General features: G+C 31.2%; 4 protein-coding genes across 4 annotated transcripts; 3 read left to right on the top strand and 1 right to left on the bottom strand.

Annotated features, from left to right (window-relative positions):
- The first annotated feature begins 3,398 nt into the window (after window positions 1-3,398).
- On the top strand, window positions 3,399-11,455 carry LOC108773310 (uncharacterized). The gene is made up of 9 exons (XM_018539071.1): window positions 3,399-3,833; window positions 4,906-5,229; window positions 6,166-6,331; window positions 6,547-6,846; window positions 9,097-9,257; window positions 9,813-10,010; window positions 10,649-10,750; window positions 10,934-11,097; window positions 11,186-11,455. The coding sequence occupies exons 1-9, from the start codon at window positions 3,399-3,401 to the stop codon at window positions 11,385-11,387; spliced, it is 2,052 nt and encodes a 683-aa protein (XP_018394573.1). The 3' UTR covers window positions 11,388-11,455.
- Window positions 11,456-13,134: 1,679 nt separating this feature from the next.
- LOC108773309 (alpha-tocopherol transfer protein) lies at window positions 13,135-16,730 on the top strand. The gene is made up of 5 exons (XM_018539070.1): window positions 13,135-13,318; window positions 14,699-14,858; window positions 15,366-15,471; window positions 15,553-15,925; window positions 16,613-16,730. Exons 1-5 carry the CDS (start codon window positions 13,135-13,137, stop codon window positions 16,690-16,692), a joined length of 903 nt encoding a protein of 300 aa, XP_018394572.1. The 3' UTR covers window positions 16,693-16,730.
- A 2,124-nt stretch (window positions 16,731-18,854) lies between these two features.
- LOC108773356 (mitochondrial enolase superfamily member 1) lies at window positions 18,855-21,214 on the top strand. Its single transcript, XM_018539131.1, has 6 exons — window positions 18,855-18,992; window positions 19,333-19,435; window positions 19,513-19,628; window positions 19,884-20,038; window positions 20,127-20,710; window positions 20,886-21,214. Exons 1-6 carry the CDS (start codon window positions 18,909-18,911, stop codon window positions 21,191-21,193), a joined length of 1,350 nt encoding a protein of 449 aa, XP_018394633.1. The 5' UTR covers window positions 18,855-18,908; the 3' UTR covers window positions 21,194-21,214.
- Window positions 21,215-21,502: 288 nt separating this feature from the next.
- LOC108773376 (histidine triad nucleotide-binding protein 3) lies at window positions 21,503-23,751 on the bottom strand. The gene is made up of 4 exons (XM_018539154.1): window positions 23,242-23,751; window positions 23,020-23,137; window positions 21,703-21,899; window positions 21,503-21,616 (listed from the first exon to the last, which is right to left on the bottom strand). Exons 1-4 carry the CDS (start codon window positions 23,320-23,322, stop codon window positions 21,575-21,577), a joined length of 438 nt encoding a protein of 145 aa, XP_018394656.1. The 5' UTR covers window positions 23,323-23,751; the 3' UTR covers window positions 21,503-21,574.
- Between the last annotated feature and the right edge of the window lie 703 nt (window positions 23,752-24,454).

Below are 24,454 nucleotides of genomic sequence, written 5' to 3'. Positions count from 1 at the left end.
ATGGATTCAAATGCGAATGATTGCGGATCCGTGAACGCTCGCTGCTATTGGTGTATTCTTTTGGATTATCCAATAGCAGCAACCACTTGGATTCCATTGTTGACAACGCCGCTGGTGTCAAACTTTGAAATTTTTCCCGTGTTTTATTCAAGTCGATAACCGTAGTTCAAGTCAGTAATCGCCGAATAAAGTAGTGATATACAAAATACAAAAAACTTTGTTAGTAGTAGTGGTCATAACCATGTTAATCAAAATTGAGTGCTTCTTATAGACCTCCGAATGTTTTTTTCATTATAACTTTATCGTAAACATTCATTTGGTGGTCGCCTACTGACATTTGGTAGTCCATCCCCAATGTTTGATAGTCAAAGATATAAAAAAAAATGTCAAAAGAAGACGAACGCGTGTAAAGTTGGCCTAATCCGAGTGGTTGCTATCGATTGAGCATAGCTGAGATCCCACAATCTGAATCTGCCGCAATTCGCCGGCTTGCGTAAAGTATAATCACATTAGCGATTGCCCAGAAATATTTCTCTTTTTTATATTTTGATAAATATTTTTTATATATATTATGCGCTGTCTGTAGAATGTTCACTTTGACAACGCATGTTTAAGATGCGATCTGCCGATTGTTTCCAATCGTAATTTTCTAATAGTACTAAACTAACATCAATCAATTCATATCATCTCGCGGTGTTATATACATTCAATATCTTCAAGTAGGTATGTTATTATTGTTTAAACTACTTTTAATATGTTTAATGAAAAGACTTTTTATTTGTAAAACATTAATAGGTATAGCTACGACATCACGTTTAATTAACGGTGTGTATCCAAATTCCCCTCTTTTTGCAATAATTATTCAATATAAATATCCTCACAAGAAAATAAGGGCAATTAAGAGCTATCAAGCTGGACTTATCGGTCGCAACTAGTTCCACATTTTGCGGAATCATTCACAGAAAAAATGATTTTATTGAAATATCTAAAAATTTAAGTACATATAAATCTGAAAATAATTTTGTTGTACAATATTATCAAAATATAATATTCTAATTATGTGAGAATTTAAGCCTGAACAATACATGCTGCTAAGAATTATGACCATTTTAACAACAAACTTGAGTGTGTCTTAATTATTTTAATAGTTCAACAACGTTAGTCTCAGATCTGTATCTAGCTAAATTTTATGATACTTCAACAATTGTTTTTTCCTTGATACAAATCTGTATATCACTTAAAGCATTTTATATGCAACTACGTCCCCATGCCGTTTACTCCCCGCGTTACTTGACAGGAAGACACATTTGTTCTGCGCTTGGTGGAAATTTTAGTCGTTTAGTTATAGTCTTTCTATCGCGTGATAAACACTCAACCGATACTTCAACGGCAACAAAATGAGATTATCACTCTGTTCGCTACTTTTCATTCTTCTCGGAACTTCGGCAGGTATTATTCTCAACGCGGACGTCTTCGTCGATTTGATATTGAATGTTCGAAAGTTTTACTCCGTGGCGTCTGTTATTTTTGTCCATCCTGGAGACATGTGTGGAGAATATGGGGGTCAGTTCATATTAAAATATCTTTCAAACACAATATATATACAGTCTTATTATATTATTACTACTTATCACTTTCTTGTACGTGAAGAACAAAGAAAAATGATGCATTAACAGTAGCTAGGATCAGGCGACACGCGCATACCGATACTCTAATAATCATTTGGAAATTGTCTCTTAAATAAAAAAGATATTACTTTTTTTACACGAAGATTGGTTTAAATTGGTTTAAAATCTCAAAAATAATTTCTAACTTAAATTTTGTAAGATATCGGTTAAAAATCATCTTTGAGACTATTCCAAATCTATTTATCTATTTACTAATCTTATTTATTATTTTTATTGTTATAAACTAAATTGTTAAAAATGATAAAAATCTAAATGTTATATAAGTACTTTAAATATTCAAAATAACTTATACAAAGTTTCATTGTGAATCACTGATTAATTACACAGATATAAAACAAATAAATATTTTGTTTATTTACTGAATTACTAGTTCATGTATAACAATGTAACTTTATACAAACAATCTTGAATACATAATGTACTTTTTTAAAAAGTTAAGATTTTTGTCATTTGTTTTATAATACATTTCCATATATTTATATTAGAGCACAGATTTAAAGTAATACTGTTACTTATTAAAATAACTCATGATTCAGATAATAAATCATTACCAAATTTGTCATATATTTTGAAATGTAATTTAGAATAATCTATAATTTTTCATAATTTTTATCATATTGAAAATATGTACAAAACATTCTTAATATCCCAGATAACGTACGATATTTAGAGTAATTCCGATAAGTTCGCCGCGCGAGGATTTACACTGCAGAAGTTAGAAAAAATTGGAATGAGGTAATTTGCACGCAACTACTCTGTTATATGCCTTTATGTTATAGTAGTATGCGTTATGATTTCAGTTTTTTATACTGTTATAGTATTAATAAAATTAATGTCAGTTAAATCGATTTGTCAATGTAGTAAGCTTCGAAATCATACATCATATAATCACTCATTGTCAGATAAAATGATTGTATTGTAGAAATTGTAAAAGTCTTAATGGTTATTTGGTGATATGTGAATGTATAGAGGGACAGTAAAAAAATGAAATACAGCAAAATGCAAGTGCTTAGCTCTTACATTCTTCGTTCAGTTTGATGTTTTGTATATTCCACTTATTTGAGATATAAAAGACGTGCATTTTTAGCGGACGGGATTTATGCCCAAGACTTATAAAATGCGCAGATTATTCTAATAAAATAAGAATCTAGTCATATAAGTCACAAACAAAGACAAATTATGACATTATGAGTATTACGATTTTGTTTAGAATCGATCCATAATAGTATTCTAATGGGTAATGTAATTTTACATTGTTATATCTATATCTACTAAAATCATTTAAAATTTTACATTATATGGTGTTTATTTTTTATAAGCATTAAGAAAATTTTAATAGCGTCAGTTACCATGATAATTAATTAAAGTATTATTTTAACTGAACAAATGTTTAATTAATAAACGTTGCAACGTTAATAGTCGCGATTAGTATAGTGCAGTTATTCTTAATTCTTACACGATTTCGAATGAAATATTTTTTTATTTTCCTTTCTTTCTATACCATATAAAATTGTGGAGATAGAAAAAGACGAAGTCACCAAAGCATTTCAACTTTGTTTATAAAAATAATTAGAATCTTTTATTTTAAGAACTTTTGAGTTTTTTAAATATCCAAGCTTGTCGAGCTGATTTTACAAAATTCTTGCTACAGATTTGCAAATCACACATTTGATACATACGAGCACTCGCTTGCTGAGTCGACGCTACATAATGACTACGGACGTGCACTTTAAAAAGTTATGGAGAACGCTTAAATATTATCAACAAATAACTCGGCCTATTACCGTCGTCATTATACCCAATTTTGAGGCGTACCTGGAATTCGTGGATGCCGTTAAGACCTATCCCATGTCTTTTCCGGTGTGGTTCATTCTGTTTCTCTACATCCCTGACATTAGCACCCATGATTATTGCCGTCAACCCATCGGTAATCCCTTTAATCTAACGTTCGACACGCAGATGTTAGTATTGTGTAACAACGAGACAATCTTGCGAGAATGGTATTCCGTCAAGGGCGACATTGTCAAAATCTTTGACTTGGCGGAATGGAGAGACGATAAACGATTCGTTCCTCTGACAAATCTATCTCTCTACGAACGGAGGAACGACATGGAAGGAGTTGTACTACGGGCGGTCGCGTCTGAGGTGCTTAACAAGATTCAATATCCTTTTTATACAATATATAATATCTTAGTAGTACAGTTTAATTGACATAACAAAGAACCGTTTCGTTTATTTAATTCTGTAAAGGAGAAAAGAAATATAAAATATATATGAGAAAGAAAGAGATATCTTGCATTTGTCGTTATATCGAAAGATGTTTTGTCTATATGATATTAGCTAAAAATATCAGTTGAATAATCATCCAAAAATAGCTAATTTAATTCTTAATATTAATTTCTCATTACATTTTATGATTTTACATAAGATTCGAGAGAAAAAATTAAATAACTTTTTAACTAAAAATAAGAAAATTATACTTAAATTTTATGTAAATATATATACTAAGAGGTAAAAAAGAGCAATCGGTAAAATTTTTTAATTCTTAATTTTCTGAAAATAAATATTAAATAAATTTGATGCAAATTATAATAAAACCTTTGACGCTAAAACCATGTTCTCTTTTGGACGTATAACCTTTATTTTATGTTTATCGTTCATTACATGCGAAAGGAAGATACAGTGAAGTTTACAGTGCGTGAGTGCCCGAAGCGAACGCAAAAGTAATATGGTTAATACATTTCTAATATTTACCAACGTTTAGTGAAGTTATTGTCAATATACTTTGCTACTAAAGATAAAATTGTTTATACGAATTATATATACGTTTTTATAATTAATTAATAAGATATTGGTAGAAATATTTGACGCCTACATTAAATATCTCTTTTTATATTAAATAATGTTAAAGGACAACGTTTTCATTTTATCAATCTTTCAAGAATCTGTATATTATGTACACATATTACTTGACATATTTTATATATAAATTAATTATATATATACTATAGATAATACACATATAAATTTCTTAGAAAGATCTGTGTATGGACTTTTTAATAATACAACATTTAGTAAAGACATTTAGTACAAGTGTCAAATATTTGTATCGCTAATTATTATCAAAATCTATGTACTCTATATAACTCTACAATTCTTACGTTAGAAATAATGGCGAAACTTTTTTATTTAATTGATCGACTTTAAACAAATGCAGAGTTTATTTTCAACGATTGATGGGAATCAGGTGGCTACTATGTATGGAAAAGTGTTGGAGGAGCTCACGAGTTCTCTTAATTTCACCGTGAACATTGTCTCGCAAATAACCGAACACGGTATACAGAATCGACAAACTCTCATCTGGTCTGGAGTGATGGGCAAGATGGTATCGGGTTGTGCAGATTTTGCTGTCGCCGACATGTCGTTGACGAGTCTTCGAAAGGATTATGTCGATTTCACGCTGCCTTTAATTGTATCTAGAATCAATTTATATATCAAGGAACCAGGAATGTGTGGTGTCAAATGGATCGGCTATTTTCAGGTAATACGTTTGATTAACGTTTTTAATTTTAAGTATCTTGTATTGTCGTCACGAAAATAAAAGATAAGAGTTGTTTATTAAGGCATCCCACAATGTATCGGTCATCTATAACAAATCGTAACTCAATTTTTTTCTTATTACTGAATATAAATAATGCTAAATAAAAGTATTTGATAAATGAGCAATATAGATAAATATAATTAAAAAATTCTTGTACTTATAGTTACAAGACCATTATTTAAATTATATTTTACTTAGAAATGTACAAATCAAAATTGTTTTATGCCGAATTAAATCAAATTATATTCAATCTAATTTTTTTCAAATACAAATCAAATCAATAAGTCGAATCCAAATAAACATGGAAGTTCATTGTGTATCTTAATGATAATTACGAAGGTAAAAAGCTTTAATCGGCTTGTCTAGCCGAATAAGCATGTGAAAAATACCCCCAAACCAAATTCAATTTTGAGTATATCGCACATTATTGGGTTCAATAAAAGATCTTTTACACCAAATTTCAACCTCCTAAACATATCCATATAGTAGTAATAATCAAAAACGTCAATTCTAATTTTTTAATTTTATTTTCCTACCATCTGAATTAAAAAGTCTGAAAGAAATTTGACATACTTTTTAATATGCTATCTTATATCTAAAAAAAATTTTGTTAGATTTGTTAGCGAAAAATTTGAATTAAAAAAAAATGAAAAAATTTTTTAATCCATGAATAAAATATGTCGTAGTCAGATTTTTTTAAAATGTGGAGTATTGTTTTAAAAATCAAAAACCGCAGTTCTTTAATATTTTGTATTTATATTTTCCCGCCAAAGAAAATGTATTTAATATATAATATTACATTTTATTAATATTATATTAATATTATATTTAATATTACAATATATTAATATTATATTTTTTAAACTTGTACAACAGACTTTCAATTCGTGCACGTGGGTTACAATTATCATACTGATAGCGACCGTACCACTACTCTTATTCTTCATGAAATCATACCGCGGTCAATCACGAAACGCCATGGATCTGATCTCTGAGAATTTCATCTGCATTTGGGGTATTTTTTGTCAGCAGGCGCTTATAGGTATTAGTATAAATTTTACAACAACTTTCAAAGTATTTAAATTAAACATTTGATTATAAAATATTATTAAAATATATAATGATTTCTTTTTTCTAAAAGAGGATATATAGGATAATAAGTTAAATTTTATCTAAGAATTACGCGTTTCATATTTGATTCTATTTTTTCTTTTTAAAAAGTTGATTGGAGCTTTAATTAAACTTTTTATATTCTAGAGTTTCCGAAAAATTTATCGCTGCGCGTCGCGTACTTCACGATATTTTTGACGGCGATGTCGATAATGGCCCACTATTCAGCGGCGTTAATTTGTTTTCTGACAGTATGTAATCGCGTTCTGCCTTTTCAAACGCTAGAAGAATTCGCTGATGACGGTACTTATAAATTAACCATGCTACGTGGTACTGCTGACTACGGTGTAATTACTGTAAGTTCACTCAGCGATCGAAGAGTCCGACTTTCACTTTTGGCTTATACACGTTTTGAGCGATCAAAATTATGTCAAACTATTACATTTGGTAATACAAAACTACCCAGCAAAATGTTAACAAAATATTGACAAATTGATAGCTGTTTTGATTAGAAGGTGTGCAGATTGAGACCTCAACTGATGTCGCATTCTGTTCCTGCAACGCAAATGATCATTTCTCTTATTCGCACTCATTTATGCGCAACACGACTAAATTCACGAGCGCTGCGAATGTCGAGAATCGGAAACTAAACTCGAAACCTAAAATGGGTCCACTTTTATTTTACGGAGTGGAGTCTCCTTATATCTTACTTCCTGGATGCGATTTCCAACGTAAGCCAGTTTCCTGAAAAAGAACAGACTTGAGCGCCGCAGCTAACGCTTGCAACGCCACACAGCACTCGATGATAGCACCATCGGTTGGCGGCCTGGTAGCGCACACAAGCAATGGGTGCATCCAGAAGCACGACCGCTCAATGAGCGCTCAGTGAGCTCTTGTATGTACCTGTTTGGTTTATATTTTTAGACCTAATAGAATATGCCAATCAGATAAAAAAGCTCATTGAGCGCTTAGTGAGCGCTCAATGAGCGGTCGTGCTTCTGGATGCATCCAATAGCTGCGTTTAGCAGACTCAACAGTTGAGTGAGCACTCGCTGTTATTGTGTATTCTTTTAGATCATCCAATCAAATTTTAAATCTAAAAGAATACACCAATAGTAACGAGCGCTCACTCAACTGTGAGTCTGCTGAACGCAGCTCGTGTTGCATTTGTACGTGTAACCTTGAAGCAGGAGCGCGTCGACCATCGCGCTGTCTCGTTCGCTCTCAGCGTGTCGAAGGCGAACAAGGAGGAACGATTAGAGAGTCAGCGCGATGGTCGACGCGCTCACACGTACAACGAGCTTTGCTTGGTGTGCTACGGTTGCACCAGGCTGCCGACCGATGGCGCCACCATCGAGTGCTGCAAGCGGATTGGAAACTTGGAAATCGCATCACTGCCCATACTCGTTTCGCTCGTGCGACTTTATAATTATATAGCATATTACTACCACAGTGCATTCATGATGAAAAATTCTATGTGCAATTCGTGTGGTGTAGTTGGCGCGAGCGCACTCGCTTCGCTCGTGCGCCAACGGTGGCACCCGCTCTACGCAATAAACAACTAACGTAATGTGCCCTAGAACGCAACGCTTTTGCGTTATTTTGCGTGGGAAAAATAGTACCACACTACAGCGAGACTAGCGAATTAACACAATGCAGTGGTAGCGCTCGTACAAGTAACAACACGGAGAGACGCGCTGACCAGAACGCCCTTTCGGGACATCTCATGTATAAGTATAGTGTTCTACAATAATAAAGTTATCAACTACGACAAAACAACAATACAGTACCTAAAATATTATTTGACTTATAATAACGTTTAGAATAAACCAGTAAGTATACCAGAAAGTAAAAACAATGCAAATATATAAAAAAATATTGTATATTTTCTATATATATTCAAAAATTAATTTTCAGTGGCTAAGTTAGAAAGGAAATACGAAGCAGTTTACGCAAGATTTGTGCGGTGGAGAGATAAAAAAAAAATAAATGGTTTATCCGAAACAGTATTTTTAACTTATTTGTCAGAATTATCCGAAACACAAGCTCCAACGAGTTTATGGGCGATATATTCCTCGTTACGAAAAATAATTCAAGCAAGATATAATATTAATATTCACGATTATGCACAAGTTCTTCAATTCCTAAAAAAAATGTCAATAGGTTACAAAGTAAAAAACGTTAAAATTTTTTCTCCTGAACAATGTCAGCAATTTATTAAAGAAGCTCCCGATGACGAATATTTGGTAATAAAAGTAAATACAATAATTTTTTTTAACAAATACTCTGAAGCAAAAACACGTAAGTCATAAATTTTGAATTTTCAGGTAGCTTTAATTCTTGGAATTCAAGGTGCCTGTCGGAAACAAGAATTATGTGATTTAACCGTCGACAATATTTTTGACAAAGGTGACATGATCGTAGTCAAAATCCCAAAAACTAAAAATCGCGGGACACGATCTTTTATTATAACTGAACATTTTTATCAGATATACAAAAAGTATGCAGTGCTTCGACCAAGAGATATTGACTCTAAAAGATTTTTTTTAAATTTTAAAAACGGAAAGTGCAGTAGAAATGTGATTGGAATTAACACCATTGCAAATTTTCCAAAAATTATCGCTACTTATTTAAAATTGGATGAACCAGAAAATTACACAAGCCACACATTTCGAAAAACTTCAGCTACTTTTTTAGAAGATTCAGACGCGAGTATTCTTGATATTCAACGACAAGAAGATTGGAAGAGCTCGACAATCACGGCAAACTACGTCGAAGATTCTGTAGACAACAAAGAAGAAGTTAGAAAAATTATCGCGAATGAAATTTACAATGCACCAACAACCTCAACTGCACATGTAGAAATGCATAATAAAAAACGAACATTTACTGCAATCGAAAATAAAAACACAGATTTATCCACTCCATCTAAAACTATTCGTATTGATATGTCTAAATATAAAAACATAAATTTGAATCTTTCAAATTGTAATAATCTCACATTTATATTTGAAAATAATGAGCAATAAAAAATTTTGTATTGTTAAATATTTATTTACGAAATATTTCTTAAATTCTTTTTTGGTTCGGGGAGGCAGCGCCCCTCCCACTTCCTACGTCCCACGCATCGCCCCATATGTCGCACTCGCTTCGCTCGTGCAACTTTATAATTATACAGCATATTACTAGTACAGTGCACTCGTGATGAAAAATTCTATGTGCAACTCGTGTGGTGTAGTTGCCTATTGCGCAACCAAACCCCACTCGTTATAAAATGTACTAATTAAAATTTTTCTTCAAAATAAAAAAATGTAATAAAATTATCATTTTGAGAAATATTTTCTGTGTAATAATATTATGTTAATTTTAATATCAATAAAACGGGATCTGCCCAATTTCTACTGTCAATCTAGCTGTTGTTAGATCAAATTGAGTGCATCCAGAAGCACGACCACTTACTGAGCGGTCGTGCTTCTAGATGCACCCATTGTGTTGCGCAAATTCTGCTTCATTTTCGCTGTCAAAGAGTTACTAGATTCTGCTTGGTTTCTGCTGTAAATCTGTTGACGTTATCTCATATGCCGTTATCAAAACGGAAGCGATTAGCTAAGGTCAGTCTGCTAACATTTTTTTATTAAGGGTCGACAGGAGTGACCCGTGGAGACCAGAAATATTTTTGTTATGCCTTTTTTTACAAAAAAATAGCTCTGTACGAGCCTTCAGGAGCCTTTCCTGATTACGAATATCACAATTAAAACGCGATCCATCCAGTATTTTAGCCGTAATTTGGGAATAAAAAATTCATCTTCGAGTTCTTCGACTATATAGGTCTCTGGGTCACTCCTGTCGACCTAAATCTTATATTAAAAACATTTTGCATTTTATTTACAGAACACTTTTCGTTTGAAATTTAATTGTTTCCTTTCTAGCATGAGAGAAATAATCATATAATAGACTCTGTTCAAAATCCGGACTTGGCAATATCATATATACGGGTCACACTAATATCATCTACCACATAGTTTCATTAATATACAGGGTGAGGTATCTAAAACAGGTCACCTAACTCGCTTGTTTTTAATGATATGAAAAAATGTTTCAGATGAAAGTAGAATAGTTTCGAGGGAGACGTGTAACACACATACGCACACACACATATGGTGTAAATATATTCTTTCCACCTTGCGCACACATATTTACATATAGAGCGATAAATGATTAACACGTTACAAAGCTGTTTTCACGACAGTTTCAGGCGCAGCACGAGGCTAAACTTTTCTATGTAAAACTGATGAAATTATTGAAGGACGAATCGGAATTGCCAAGGAATTTAAAGGAAGGCTTCATGCAAGTACGATCGATAAGATAATCAATATTTTTACACGAGACATTAAGACGAATCAATTTTAACAAAATATATTTTAATATTTGTTATCTTTTTGTATGAAATTACTTTCTTTTTCTATAATTAATATGATTACTTCAGTGTTCCATGCTTGAACAATTTTTTATTGAATATTTGTTGTTTGTTCAGGTATGCAATGAGAAAAATGTTGCCTTTATGGTGCTGAGTGCTCGAAAGAAAAGCGTAGAAAAGGAGATACCCTGTAAGTTGTCGAGCATTACTACTGAAAGGATAGACAATTTAGCAATGATCCTCTCAAAAAATAATCCGTATACAGGCGTCATAAATTATTAGTAAGTATATATTATAGTATATCACGAAAAACGTCCTTTTTACATTCATAATATTTCTTTTCGGTCATAAAAGTATCGCATATATCAGTTTGCAGAAATTTTTAGACAATGGTATGATAATGCGTCTGAGGGAAACATATTCGCCGCAGTTGGTGGAAGACAAGATTTACAGGCCAGTTTATTTGTTTAACGTCATTCCAATTTTGGCAATTCTCTGCGGAGGCTTTATTATAAGCACCATGATAATGATTATAGAGAAAATTTATTATCGATCGAGAAAGAAATTTTAATTAAGAGTATTTCATCCTTCCAGGAAGCTATTTATCAAGAAATATAATAATTGAGATTAAACTTATAATTTAATTCAGTAAATATTAAGAAATATTTTCTTAGTGAGAATTTCGTCATCATCTTTCTTTCTCTATGAGTAAAAATTTTCTTTTTGTATGTGTATTGATGTGTGCGTGTACATTTGTCATAGTTAATTATATTGTTACGTCCTCTTACTCGTAATATATTTAAATATTACTATTATTAACAATTTTGTATTTTAAGTTTGATGATAATACTAGTATAATTATAATGTAGAGAAAAATATAAAAAGTCCAGAATTGTTTTTATCAAAAAGACCATCCCGAATTCTAATTTATTTCTAATATTTTCTGAAACTTCTAATATCGATGCTTTACTCAATCAAAATCGTATTTTAAACTTGATGTCATTCAAATTCTCAAAATAATAATTAATACACTGTTTAAGTCCTTATTTTCTTTTCTATTAAATTATTCAATAATGTCCTTGTGAGAAATGACAATGGAATCGACATTGAATCGACGCCGAAATCATCAAATAAACGTCGATTCAACATCAATTCCATTGTCATTTCTCACTGAGTTATTATCCGAAGTTAATAATACAAGGTTATATATATGTATATCTCGACAAAAGAATGTTCATGCATAAATACATGCATATATACTAAAATGTATAAATATTTGCTGCCACGATGTGATATATAATATACAATGCTCGATCTTTGTTGCATCATCATCGTCATTTTATGTTGACAAATTATGCTATTAGAAAGTAAGCAAAAAAGTGAGGGAGTAATAAATTAAAATATGCTGTATCTTTATGATCGAATTTGCTGGTATACTTCTGGCATACTACCAGTATTTTTTTTATTTGGAATGATAAAATAATTAGGCTAAATAACGGGCAAGGTGAGTGTTAATTCTATAATGCCCATTTCCACCAATGCATATTAACTTTAATCTCGGTTCAATTTGCTCTTCATCTTTTTCTAATTCTAAAAATTAGAAAAAGATGAACAGTTATAGTTAAACCGAGATTAAAGTTAATCTGCATTGGTGGAAACAGGCATAAAACAATTTTTAATATATCTGTCAATTAATAAGCATGATCACGAAATGTTTTGACTTTAACTTATTGTTAGTTTTCTTCAGCCGTTATTAAATATCACACGTTCTGTCTCCTTAATTTACATAAACTCTATTAAAGCTAATCAACAGTGCCAGCACGAAGAGACAAAAAAGACATGTCAGTACGTACTACGTTCTCTCTGGTTCTCTCTAATTTGTCGGAATCCCACCAGTCCCACAATGGATTGGCTGACACAACGAGAAATTGGCAATTGCTCTATTCTATTCGATATTTGTGTATAAAACGGATAGATTTGTCTGCAGATCACAGTAAAATACTTAAGATATTGTATTGACAATAAACAGGCTATTAAATTTAAGACTGTTTTCTTTTTCAGACGCATACCCATATATTTGATGATGTAAGTAGATTGCACAGTGACGCAAGTTTTCGATAAGTAATTTATCAATTAAAATGATTTAAAAAATTCTAATACATTTATGCATTAGAAGTTCTATGTTATGTAACTGCGTTCGTTGTCATATTCTAATCCGCATATGTGACAATTTATCTCTACTCAGTCCGCAGAGGTCACTGAGTTTTGTCGCACTGTTTGCAGCAGTGGATAGTATAGTAGTTTCACGCGGTGTTACGATGGCGAACGCGTCTAGCTACGACGACAGTGTAAAATGTTACACTCGATACGAGCTAGCTCTAACTAGTGAGGATAAAAAATATGCAGCGACATATTTGAACGAGACCGATGAGATTAGAGAGAGCGCCGTCGCGGAAATCAAACGCTGGATTGAGGAAAACGATGATTTGCCTGCTCGAATGGGTAAAATTGTGAAAACAGCCATATTAGATACATCTGACAGGCGCGTTAAAATATTAGACGGCTTTTGCTTATTCAATACAGTCACTTTGGATTATATCACGGGCAAAAATAGAATCGCTGATTCAGCAAAGCTATATAGTTTACTACACGAATTCAATATTTGTAACTAAGAAAATGTGGTGGTTCGATAAAGAAAATTATGTCTGTAAGCAGTTGAGAACTTTTCTGATTTTTATACAGTTCAAAACAATATGAAAATTTGTACTAAAGTTCGAAGATTCAAGTGAAGTGAAAATTTTACATTACCGACGGAGGGATATTATACGTTAGTGACATTTGTGACAGCCGAAACGAGTCACGGCGCTAAATGTGTTGCCTTAATTAACTTGAATTGTTAGAGCAATTAATTCTTTGCTACATTAAAGATTGTTAATGTAACAAATTTTTTCATCATAGCAGCAAAAGTAATATCTTAGTTATAACATGTTTTGTTACGAATAATCTTTATAATAAATTCATTTCTGTAGAAAGTTATTTTTGCTATATAACAAATGTTTGCTGTGCTATTTAGAACAAATATGATTAGTTAGAATTAATTTAATTTAACTGCATAACTTTTTGTTACTTTAATATATATATATAAAACTAGCTGTCCCTATATAATATATATGGACTGCTATAGATTTGCTAAATCAGTGAAGTTGTTTTAGAAAATCTTTTTTTTCCATGATGTTAAAAATGAAAAAAAATATAGGTACGGTCAATGCGATGCTACAAAGATTTGATTGGTCAATTTGTAAAATTCTAGATTTTTTTTGATTGATCCATCAAATGCTTCAAAACATTTTCTATAAGCAAGACTTTGACCACAGTCAAATGTATACAAATTATAATAAAAAGTACAAGTATTTTTTAATGAAACACTCAATCGACAGATTTGTAAAATATATCTTGTGTTTCTACAATAATCAATATCAATAATCATATAATTAAAAAATTGAATCACGTCTAACCAGAAAACGAAACAAGCTACAATCGAACTAACCGTTTTTATTCTATTTCAAAATAAAAAAAAGTCTTTAGCATATTTTACAAATGTATTTTTATCAAGTACAAAAGAATTGTTTCATTAAAAAATATTTGAATTTTAATATTATATACATACAAGAAGTTTTATTATTTCTCATCTACTGATGCTTTCTAGAAAATATGAATAAAAGAAATTTCATGTTTTTTTTTCGATAAAAGAAGTAGTAGAAATTTGTGCTTAAAATTACATTGCTCTATGCATTTATAGTATTTAATTAAAACTTAATTATAGATTTAATATTGCTTTAATTGTAATTTTTTTATTTGAAAGTAATCTTTCTTTATATTCAGATGATTTCCTTATCTTGCGATTTTTGAGAGTCGCTAAATTTGATGTCGAGAAATCTAAAGTCAGAATACGAAACTATTTCAAGCAGCGATCCGACTTACCAGACTGGCATATGAATATAGATCCATTTCGACCGGAATTGCAAGAGATACTTGATTTGGGGTAACGACTATTATTGATTTTAACGATCGTTATTGATTATAAAAGTGTAAGAGTTCATGAAGTGCTGAAATTTATAAAATTTTACAGTAAATCTTTTTATGCGTGCGCGCACGGAAATTAGATCGATATATCGAAGCATTTGAGATCTGACAACTTAAATGTAATATATATAAATTAATAAGAAATGTATGATTAAAGGCTCATAATATGGTCGCAAAGCTTAGTTGCTTGAACAATTCAATGTGAATCATACATACTATTATTATGTATATTATTGTGTACATAGTATATATACATATATTTGTAATTATTTTTTAACTGTGCACCGAAATTTTATTATGTATTATATAAATCTTTTTTTAGAAATCTCTATAAATTTTATCTATATCTATTATATAAATCAACTTTAATTGGTCTCTCTCTGTTTAAAATAAGCCTTTTGATATTAACTAAATTGTCTTACAATTACACGAGCCTAAAATTCTTACATTCTTTATTTATATTCAGTTATTTTTTGCCTCTACGGAAGCCGGATAATCAAGGAAGGTTAGTTTTTATTACACAAGGCACACGTCATGATCCGAAAATACACAAAATACCAGACTTATTTAAGGTAAAAATAAAAACAATGTTCAAATAATATTATATATATATAATTTCAATTCGCATTGTTTGTCAATGGACGATCTTTTAGGTCACCACGATAGTGACGGAAGTAGCGGTGAAGTATTATCCCGCTGTATCCGTGTATGGTTATACAATATTTGTAGATATGTCTAATCCAACTTTCGGACATATTGCTCAATTTCGACCAAACATATTAATGAATTGTATCCATTCCTGGCAGAGTTGCTTTCCAACGAGGGTCCGATCAATTAACATCATCAATGTACCAGTAATTTTAGATGTTATTGTGAAAATTGCAAAATCTTTCATGACGGAAAAGTTAAAAAACAGATTTCACGTCTACTCGCACAAAACAATGCAGAACTGTTTCAAGGATATTCCAACTAGCATCTTACCCGTTGAGTATGGTGGCACTGACGGTACAATTAAAGAATTAACAGGTAAGTTTGCAGTAAAACGTAATGAATGCATTTAATAAATAAAGGATTGTTCGATAAGTAATATTTGTCGAAAACAAAATTACAAGTAAACGTTTAAGAAACATAAAAAGTTGTTAATATTTCTGTAATTTTGAAACGTGTATAATAAATGCAAATCAACGTTATTATGTGGGTCGTTCAATAAATCTCAGCCAAGTCTAAAATATGGCACCAGTATGTATCGAGCTTATTTTTAGTATTTGATAATTTTTGGAGGGTCACACACACCAAATGTCAGTGAGATAAATCTATTACTATGCGTTTAGCATGATTCATTTGAAATATTTGAATTGATCAAGACTCGTGGTTTGCAAAAATTGGATCAGGAAGAATTTCGTGTAGTATGATCGCAAAATTGTTCGAGTTACGCTACAAAAGTCCTTCTCAAAGTATTCCTCTATTCCGAAATTTGGATTTCTGACCCATTTTTCACGAATCACGATCCTTGATCAATTCAAATGAATGCCAAATACAGAATAAAAGATCTATTTCACTGAAATTTGGTGTGTGATCCTTCAAAAATTGCCGAATACTAAAAATAATCTCAATAAGTAATGCTATTAATATTTTATACTTTGCACGGACTTATCGAACAATCAAAGTATATAATTCAATTTACATAAAGTATAAAGACTTACATTTTTGCAGAATATTGGAAGAAATTGGTCGAGGAAAATCGCGACTGGCTTATAAATCAGGAGAATGACAAAATTATCGTTTCGAAGTAAAAGATTTAATATCGACAGAGAATGTTTGTTCTTATTGTTAGGACACGCTTTGATATTTCATTTATTATCATTATTATATAAGTCACGCTTTGTATTTAGCAATTGTGAAAAAGAAAATAATTATTAGAGTTCATAGAGTTTTGAATCTGGAGAGTCTGTAAGGAGATTACGTCTAAAGTTGAAAATAATTATATTTCCTTTTTCCTTTTGTTACACAAAGAAAATTATATAATACGAAAAAAAAGTTATAAAACTGTGTTAAAAAAAAGTAGTAGGTAGTTTTAATATATGTATGGGTATTTTTCTCTCATAAAAAACCATTACATATAATTATACAGGGTCTAAAAGGGTGGAAATCCTTTAATATTTTGTTTGAAATAAGCATCAGTTTCTTGAGAAAAATGTTTCAAACTTAAAACACTTTCTTAAAAATCTCGATTCGATGATTTTTGACAAAGTTATTTTATCTCGAAATTGTCTATTCTTATAGGGTGAAACAGGTGATGCTTTAATTTTGTTGAGTAGTGTATAATAAATGTAAAATATTCTACAATACATATATAAATCTTTTATATAAAAATACGAAAATTTACAGTAAAATTGGATAATAACGTTGTTATCAGCTACATAAGTTGATTAAAAATTAATATTAAATGTATTTTTATAAATGCTGCTAACGTTCATAAAACAAGACGTAGTCTATTATATTTTTGTCTATATTACTCATTATTCATGTATTTTATATTATTGTTACTAAATATTGCTTATATTAAGAGTAATATAATAATATTAAATATTATATTAAATAATAATACTAAATATTGATGAGGTACGATTTAGGAGATCAGTACGCATTCGGCAACTCTTCCCTATATTACGTCCGACCGTTCGTATAATGAAATTTTTATTTTGTTATATTTTTTTATGATTCTTCTCTAAATCATTGTAGTTAATTTTAACATTTAATGTAAAATATTTGACACAAGAATTTAATAAAATTCAATATTATGTTATGACCACAATCACTCCGTATCGGCGCGGCATGACACACTCGTTGGCTGACTCGAGCCAATCATCGTTCGCATGCCGATGTCAAACAATAGCGATTCTCGAAAAGGATAGCTCGGTTCTGCGATAATAATTCAATTATATTTCATGTGTAAACTGTTTTAGTTCTACCGACTGCATTAATTTGTAATTGCACTTAGTAAAAAATAAGCCATTTTTTAATTTTTTTTAAATGTCGAAATACAGAACAAAACTGCTATACTAATGCTCGTTTCAATATAGTTTACTTGTTAATTTTTTCTGTTCAACTAATTCTTTATCTTTTTATAGTTCTATAAATTAAAAAAAGATGAAGAGTAAATGAAGATAAAAGAACTAACTAAATGAGATCGACGTTAATCCACTTCATAGAAACGGATGAAGAATATCTTAATTTCTTCTCAAATCCTTCGAGCAATGCAAACGTGCAACTGTAATGACCTTATCGCAATCGTAAGAATCAAACCGACGCATACTGCATATATGTAAAAGTGGCTACAGAACGTACGAGAGATAAAGAAAAGTTATATAATATTCTGGATATTTATAATTTCCTAATTTTTCGACGTCTCTCTTTACTAACATTTAGTTACTCATAAACTCGTTAACTTATTTTCTACTCGTTTAAAATATTTTAGTTAAAATGACATTACATAAATCATAATAATTAACTTTTAGTGATCATTTGGAGTCATTTTGATGTCATAATAACTTGTATTCAGCTTGGAGTCTAAATTTAAATGCCAATAATTATAATGCCTATTCACTGAATATTGGTATTTAATAATGTGTCAATAAGACGTATGGAGATAACCTGCCAATCTCTCTTTTTCTCTCTCTCTCTCTCGCATTTTGATGAAAATATTCATGGAACCTTCAAAAGAATTATATTACACGTTAATATTATAAGTTCAATTAATTAGCTGCAGCATCTGCAACAAAATATAGGTAAGCTAGATCTTTCCACGAAAGTAACTTTTTTAATTTGTCTTTAGATATTGTTGATATGTAATATCACATGACACGATATTGACTTACGACACAAATATTTACGTAAAATGATAAGAGCCAAGCGATATGTTTATATTTAGACGTAACATTTCGAATATTGTTCAGTCACTCTCGTGTTGTGTTACATTGTCGCGCGTTTTAGAAGTACATTTAGAAAAATGATAAACGCCAAAATCATCGCTGTTAATGTAAAGGATATAAGATTTCCGACATCGTTAAATCGAGATGGAAGCGACGCAATGGTATATTCATTATTAAACAATTTGCATGACATGTTTGATGTTAGCATTATTCTGATAAATCGGAGTATTCGGAAATATATCCATATTAATATGTTAAGCATTACTTACATATAGTAAAAATAACCGTTACATAAATAATTAATAAATAAATTATTAATCTTCATTAATAATAGATAGCAAAATTAATAATAATAAACAATATATTAATAATCATTTACTTATTATTATTAGAATGATGCAATATTTTAGATTGCACATTAAATTAACTATTACTGATTTTTAATCTTTATTCATTGTGAAGATTATATTAAATACTATCAGTCTTTATTTATAACAACAGCATACCGATCCTGATTATTCTTGCGTGTATGTAACGATTACAACAAATAGCGGGCACGAAGGATATGGTCTTACGTTTACCTTGGGAAGAGGAACTGAAATCGGTATTACAGTATATATTGATTGTATATATTAATAATTTTAAATACATACGCTTTTATTTAAATAATAATTTCGACAGTTGTGCAAGCATGTAAGTCTCTAGCCTCGATTATAAGGCTTCGAAAATTAGAATGGATTTACAATGATTTTGCGAAATTTTGGAGACGTTTAACGAGCGATTCGCAATTGAGATGGGTAATGTATAATAAAAATACAGTAATTAACACATTGAGCGCCGGCGACACACACTGTGTGCCACAGATTTCCGTGATTTCCAGCAATATACTAAAATAATTAATCAAGGGGGATTCTCAAATTGCATAAAAAAAAATAATTTCCAAACATTGGATAGTTTCAAGTCTCGACTTATGCGGTACACTTATATAAATTGGTCAGCGCGTTCGATGTGTTAAAATATGAAGATTATTATATAATTAGGATATTTTTTAGATTGGACCGGAAAAAGGCGTGATACATTTAGCTACAGCGGCTATCATAAACGCACTGTGGGATTTGTGGGCCCGTATCGAAAACAAACCTGTCTGGAAACTTCTTTCGGACATGACACCCAAGCAGCTCGTATCTCTTATAGATTTCAGATATGTGTAAGCCGAAACTTTTTGTAAACTAAAGTTACTAAACTGGAGTTACATTCACCCTTATAATATATTCTGTGTACATATTTCTATACAGGAAAGACATAATAGAAGAGCATAACGCGAGAATAATACTCGAGGAAAGAATGAAAAATAGGGAGCAGCAAGAAAAGAAATTGCTAAAGAATGGATATCCCGCGTATACCACTCAGGTCGGATGGCTGGGCTATAGCGACCAGCAGCTTGAGGATCTTTGCAAAAAGTTTCTCAATTCTGGTTATACAGCATTTAAGATTAAAGTAGGCAAGAATCTGGAGGATGACATTAGAAGGTGCGAAGTGATACGCAAAGTGATCGGCTACGGAAACAAATTGATGATGGACGCGAACCAGGTGTGGGACGTGAACGAAGCGATCGAGTGGATGAAGAAGCTAGCAAAATTTAAACCCGTTTGGATAGAGGAACCGACATCTCCTGATGATGTCATTGGACACCACGAGATACTGAACGGATTAAAACCGTATGGTATTGGAGTGGCTACTGGCGAGATGTGCGCAAATCGCGTTATGTTCAAACAGTTTCTGAGATATCATGCGATCAGTTGTTGTCAGGTTGATTCGGCGAGGATTGGTGGGATTAACGAGATCCTGGCTGTTTATTTAATGGCACACATAACTAATAGTAAATCTATAATTAATAATTAATTAATTCTTTAGACTTGATTAAGATTAGAAAGTAGATTAGTTTTAGATTTTATCTTTATTTCTTCAATATTTCAAAGATGATTCTTAACGAATCTATAATTTTTTTACTGTTAGAGGAAAACAGAGTGTAAGGTGAAAATTTTTATTTACAGCACCAGTTTGCCCGCATGCTGGTGGAATAGGTTTGTGCGAGATGGTTCAGCACCTTCAAATGTGGGACTACATTTGTTTAAGTCAGACCACTGAAAATCGTATAATTGAATTTGTGGATCAACAACATGAACACTTTGAGGATCCTGTTCAAATTAAAAAAGCACATTACATGCCACCCATGAGTCCTGGATACTCGACTAAACTTAAGAAAGAGAGCATCATAAATTATACTTATCCAACAGGTAATTATTGGCAAAATAAGATTGCTGAAGAAGAAAAAGAAGAAACTGAGGAGAAATGTGATTAAATGTTTTTGAAAAATTTACATATATCTATAATTTTTTTTTATAAAAGTCTATATAACATTGTTTATGCACATTTTTAAATACAATAAAATATATAAGCATATATTAAGATCAAACAATTAAATGCAACAATAAAATATGTATACAATATATTAGATACACATATATAAGCTACATATACGATTTAATGTAAAATACGAAACTGTAATATAATTTCTCTTCTTAGTTCTCAATAAATACATAATTTTTGGCATATATATATATATTCTATATACATATAATAAATATTTTTATCCATACCAAATGCTCCATGATCAATTGCTTAAAATTTTAATCCCTAATTTGTACCAAAAAGGCAAGTAACAAAGTAAAATTATAATGCTCTATTTTTTACTATTTTCTAAACGAGATTTCACATAATCTGTCTGCAAAAAAAAGAATAGCAATACGTATAATAAAAATTTATCTTGCACAGTATTTATCTAATAAGATGTATAATTTCTATACTTACGCTCACAAACCAATAGTTATTGGGATTTGGAAACATCAGCTTTCTTATACCACTCATTTTCTCTACTGGTGAAATAACGTGTAAATGTAAATGATGAACGGTATTAAATGGCGGCCAATGAAATCCTGTTCGTGTAGACGCAGGATCAAGATTCATCTTTTCAGAGATAATATTTACTGTAGCAACAATCTTGTCGACTGAAATTCAGATGTAATCAAAGGATAACAGAAAGAACAATAATTAATTGTCAGATTGGAAATACACATAATATTAAAATAGGAATAAAGCCTGTAGCACACGATGCTTTTTTTCTTTAAGATTATCAATTAAAATTGCCTGCTTATTGTCATGTTGGCAGTGATGCTGGCAGTGCTAGGTATTGGCTGTATTGTTTGGCTTTAGATAGTGTGAGTTTTCATGCTAGCTTAGTAACTGAAATTTATTTCACAAAAGATACTTATCCAAATAAATAAACATAGGATGGTATTCATAATCTGTTAATTCTTATTTTAAGACTATCTTAAGTAATGTATTAAGGCACAGCCCTTTAATTGACTGATAACATCTTAATTCTTCGTTATTTTCCACTAACGTCGTCTGCCATGGATCAAATTTCTTTTACTTGTTAAACAAGTTGTGAAAAATCGAAAAAAAAAATGTTTGTTGTTTTACATCTCTACTTTGTATTATAAACGTAAAAACGTTCTTTTTATATGACAAAAAGTAGAGAGAAATATTGACTATTAAAATTTTGATTATTCCTTGAAAAACCCAAACAATGCACTCAAAGGATTGAAACTATATTTAAGACAATCTTAAATACAAGAATCGACAATGAACACCAGTCATAAAGTAGCTACTATGGTATATTATCGTAAAAGTATAATTGCATTACTTTTAATTATTGTGAAGAGAATATGATCACATGATCTAAGATTGCATCTAAGATTGCAATCTAAGATTGACTTTCATAATGAGTCAGCAAAATCATGCAAGAAAAATAACCTGACTTATAATAGGAAAAAAATCTAGTAGATCAGTCAGTAGCATAGCCAGCAGATTTCCAACATAGCAGCCAGGAAGAATGTTAGTAGCATGCAAGCTACCCTGCAGGAAAAATAGTATCGTAGACTTAAGAGATAGAGGAATTGTCATACAAATTTTTGAATATATATGTCCACATATTATATATATACAAATACAAATATTTGATAAATAGATGGTAATCAATGATGTAACAAATCAATATTGCTGATTTATATAATTATTAAAAAATTGACTTAAATATGTTAAGAAAGATAAGTCTATAATACTTACAAAGTTCAGAATCTTCAGGTTGAAGTGTTTTTGCATTGCGTATATGTTTATTCGGTATTATCAAATAATGATGTGTAGACACTGGATTAATATCTTTAATACATGTGACATCCTCATCCTAGCAATGAAAAACATCTGTTATATACACTCGCACATTTTTATATTAGATGCATTTACATGTATATGTGTCAAATTCAAACAATTTGGAGGTTATCCCAGTACCTCGAAAACTTTTTCACCAGGTTCCTCGTTCCTAATAATTTTACAGAAGATACAATTTGCCAGCTGCAGTGTTTGGGTCATTTGAAAATTAATTAATTTCGATGTTTAATTCGATGATATCTAATGACCGCTTATCTTGGAAGCCCAAATGATTCAAGTGTACCTTGATCGCTTTTAAAATACTCTAGCATCTAAACTCTAGATTGTATGTACATACATACATACATACATACGTGAGTGTACACTGTGTACGCATACGTAAAACCACTGAGCCTAGCACTCCGTGTATTTTACGAGCGGTCGCAGAGCAGTTCAGTTCGGAGTTGAAAAATCGTTGAAGTTATCAGAAGCACATATTCGGACAGGAGGTTACGAAGACGTACTGCTTGACTCGGTCCTGTCTCCTGTCTCTCTCAGGAAGCATTTACCGATAGACGATAACTAAAGATTGAAAAATACATGCACGTGTCTTTCTAGACCCTCGAAAAATCGCAAATTCATGTGGGAAACATGTTCAGCAAAGAGGTTGTCAGAATAATCTGGCTACGCACACGTGCTTCCGATTCATTCCGATTCCCCACCAGACCCGCACCGTCCAATCGGAGCGCGGTAGCGCACCTGATTTCCATGACAACCCCACTAACGAATTGGTACATATGGCACTTATTGTTTATATCCGGCGGATGTGTAGGAGGGATTATTCCTGATTATTCCGACACCTTCTCGCTTAACATGTTCTTCGTATAACTTGACGATTTGTCGAAGGTCTAGAAAGACGCGCATATAAGCTCATTATTCCTATTTCTCAATTCTAGATTATCGTCTGTTACTAAATATCTTGAAAGAAATAGGAGAAAATGAACAACATCTATACCCGTTGTACAGCTCTTCAACTTCTTGCTCTGATATATTCCTAATAACTAACGACTTTTCGAAGATTTGATTAACCCTCGTGAACTGACGTGTGTCTCGCAAGGAACAGTGAAAATTTCAAGTAGCTGTATCATTGCAACAGATTTTGCTACATAAAAGAAAGATATTTAATATCAAAGCTTAAAAACGTTAACGCGAATACAAAGTAGAAATGTAATAAAATAAACAAATTTTTTCCAATGTTTTACAATGATTTATCAGGAGAAATGTGCTACTGTCGTAAATGATCCACGTTATTATTAAACAGCATTTCAGAAGATACACATTGCACGCACATCGT

This window comes from Cyphomyrmex costatus, unplaced genomic scaffold, assembly GCF_001594065.2.
Source record: "Cyphomyrmex costatus isolate MS0001 unplaced genomic scaffold, Ccosl1.0 scaffold205, whole genome shotgun sequence".
Classification (NCBI taxonomy): Eukaryota; Metazoa; Arthropoda; class Insecta; order Hymenoptera; family Formicidae; genus Cyphomyrmex; species Cyphomyrmex costatus.
This window is presented reverse-complemented; position numbering and strand designations above follow the sequence as displayed.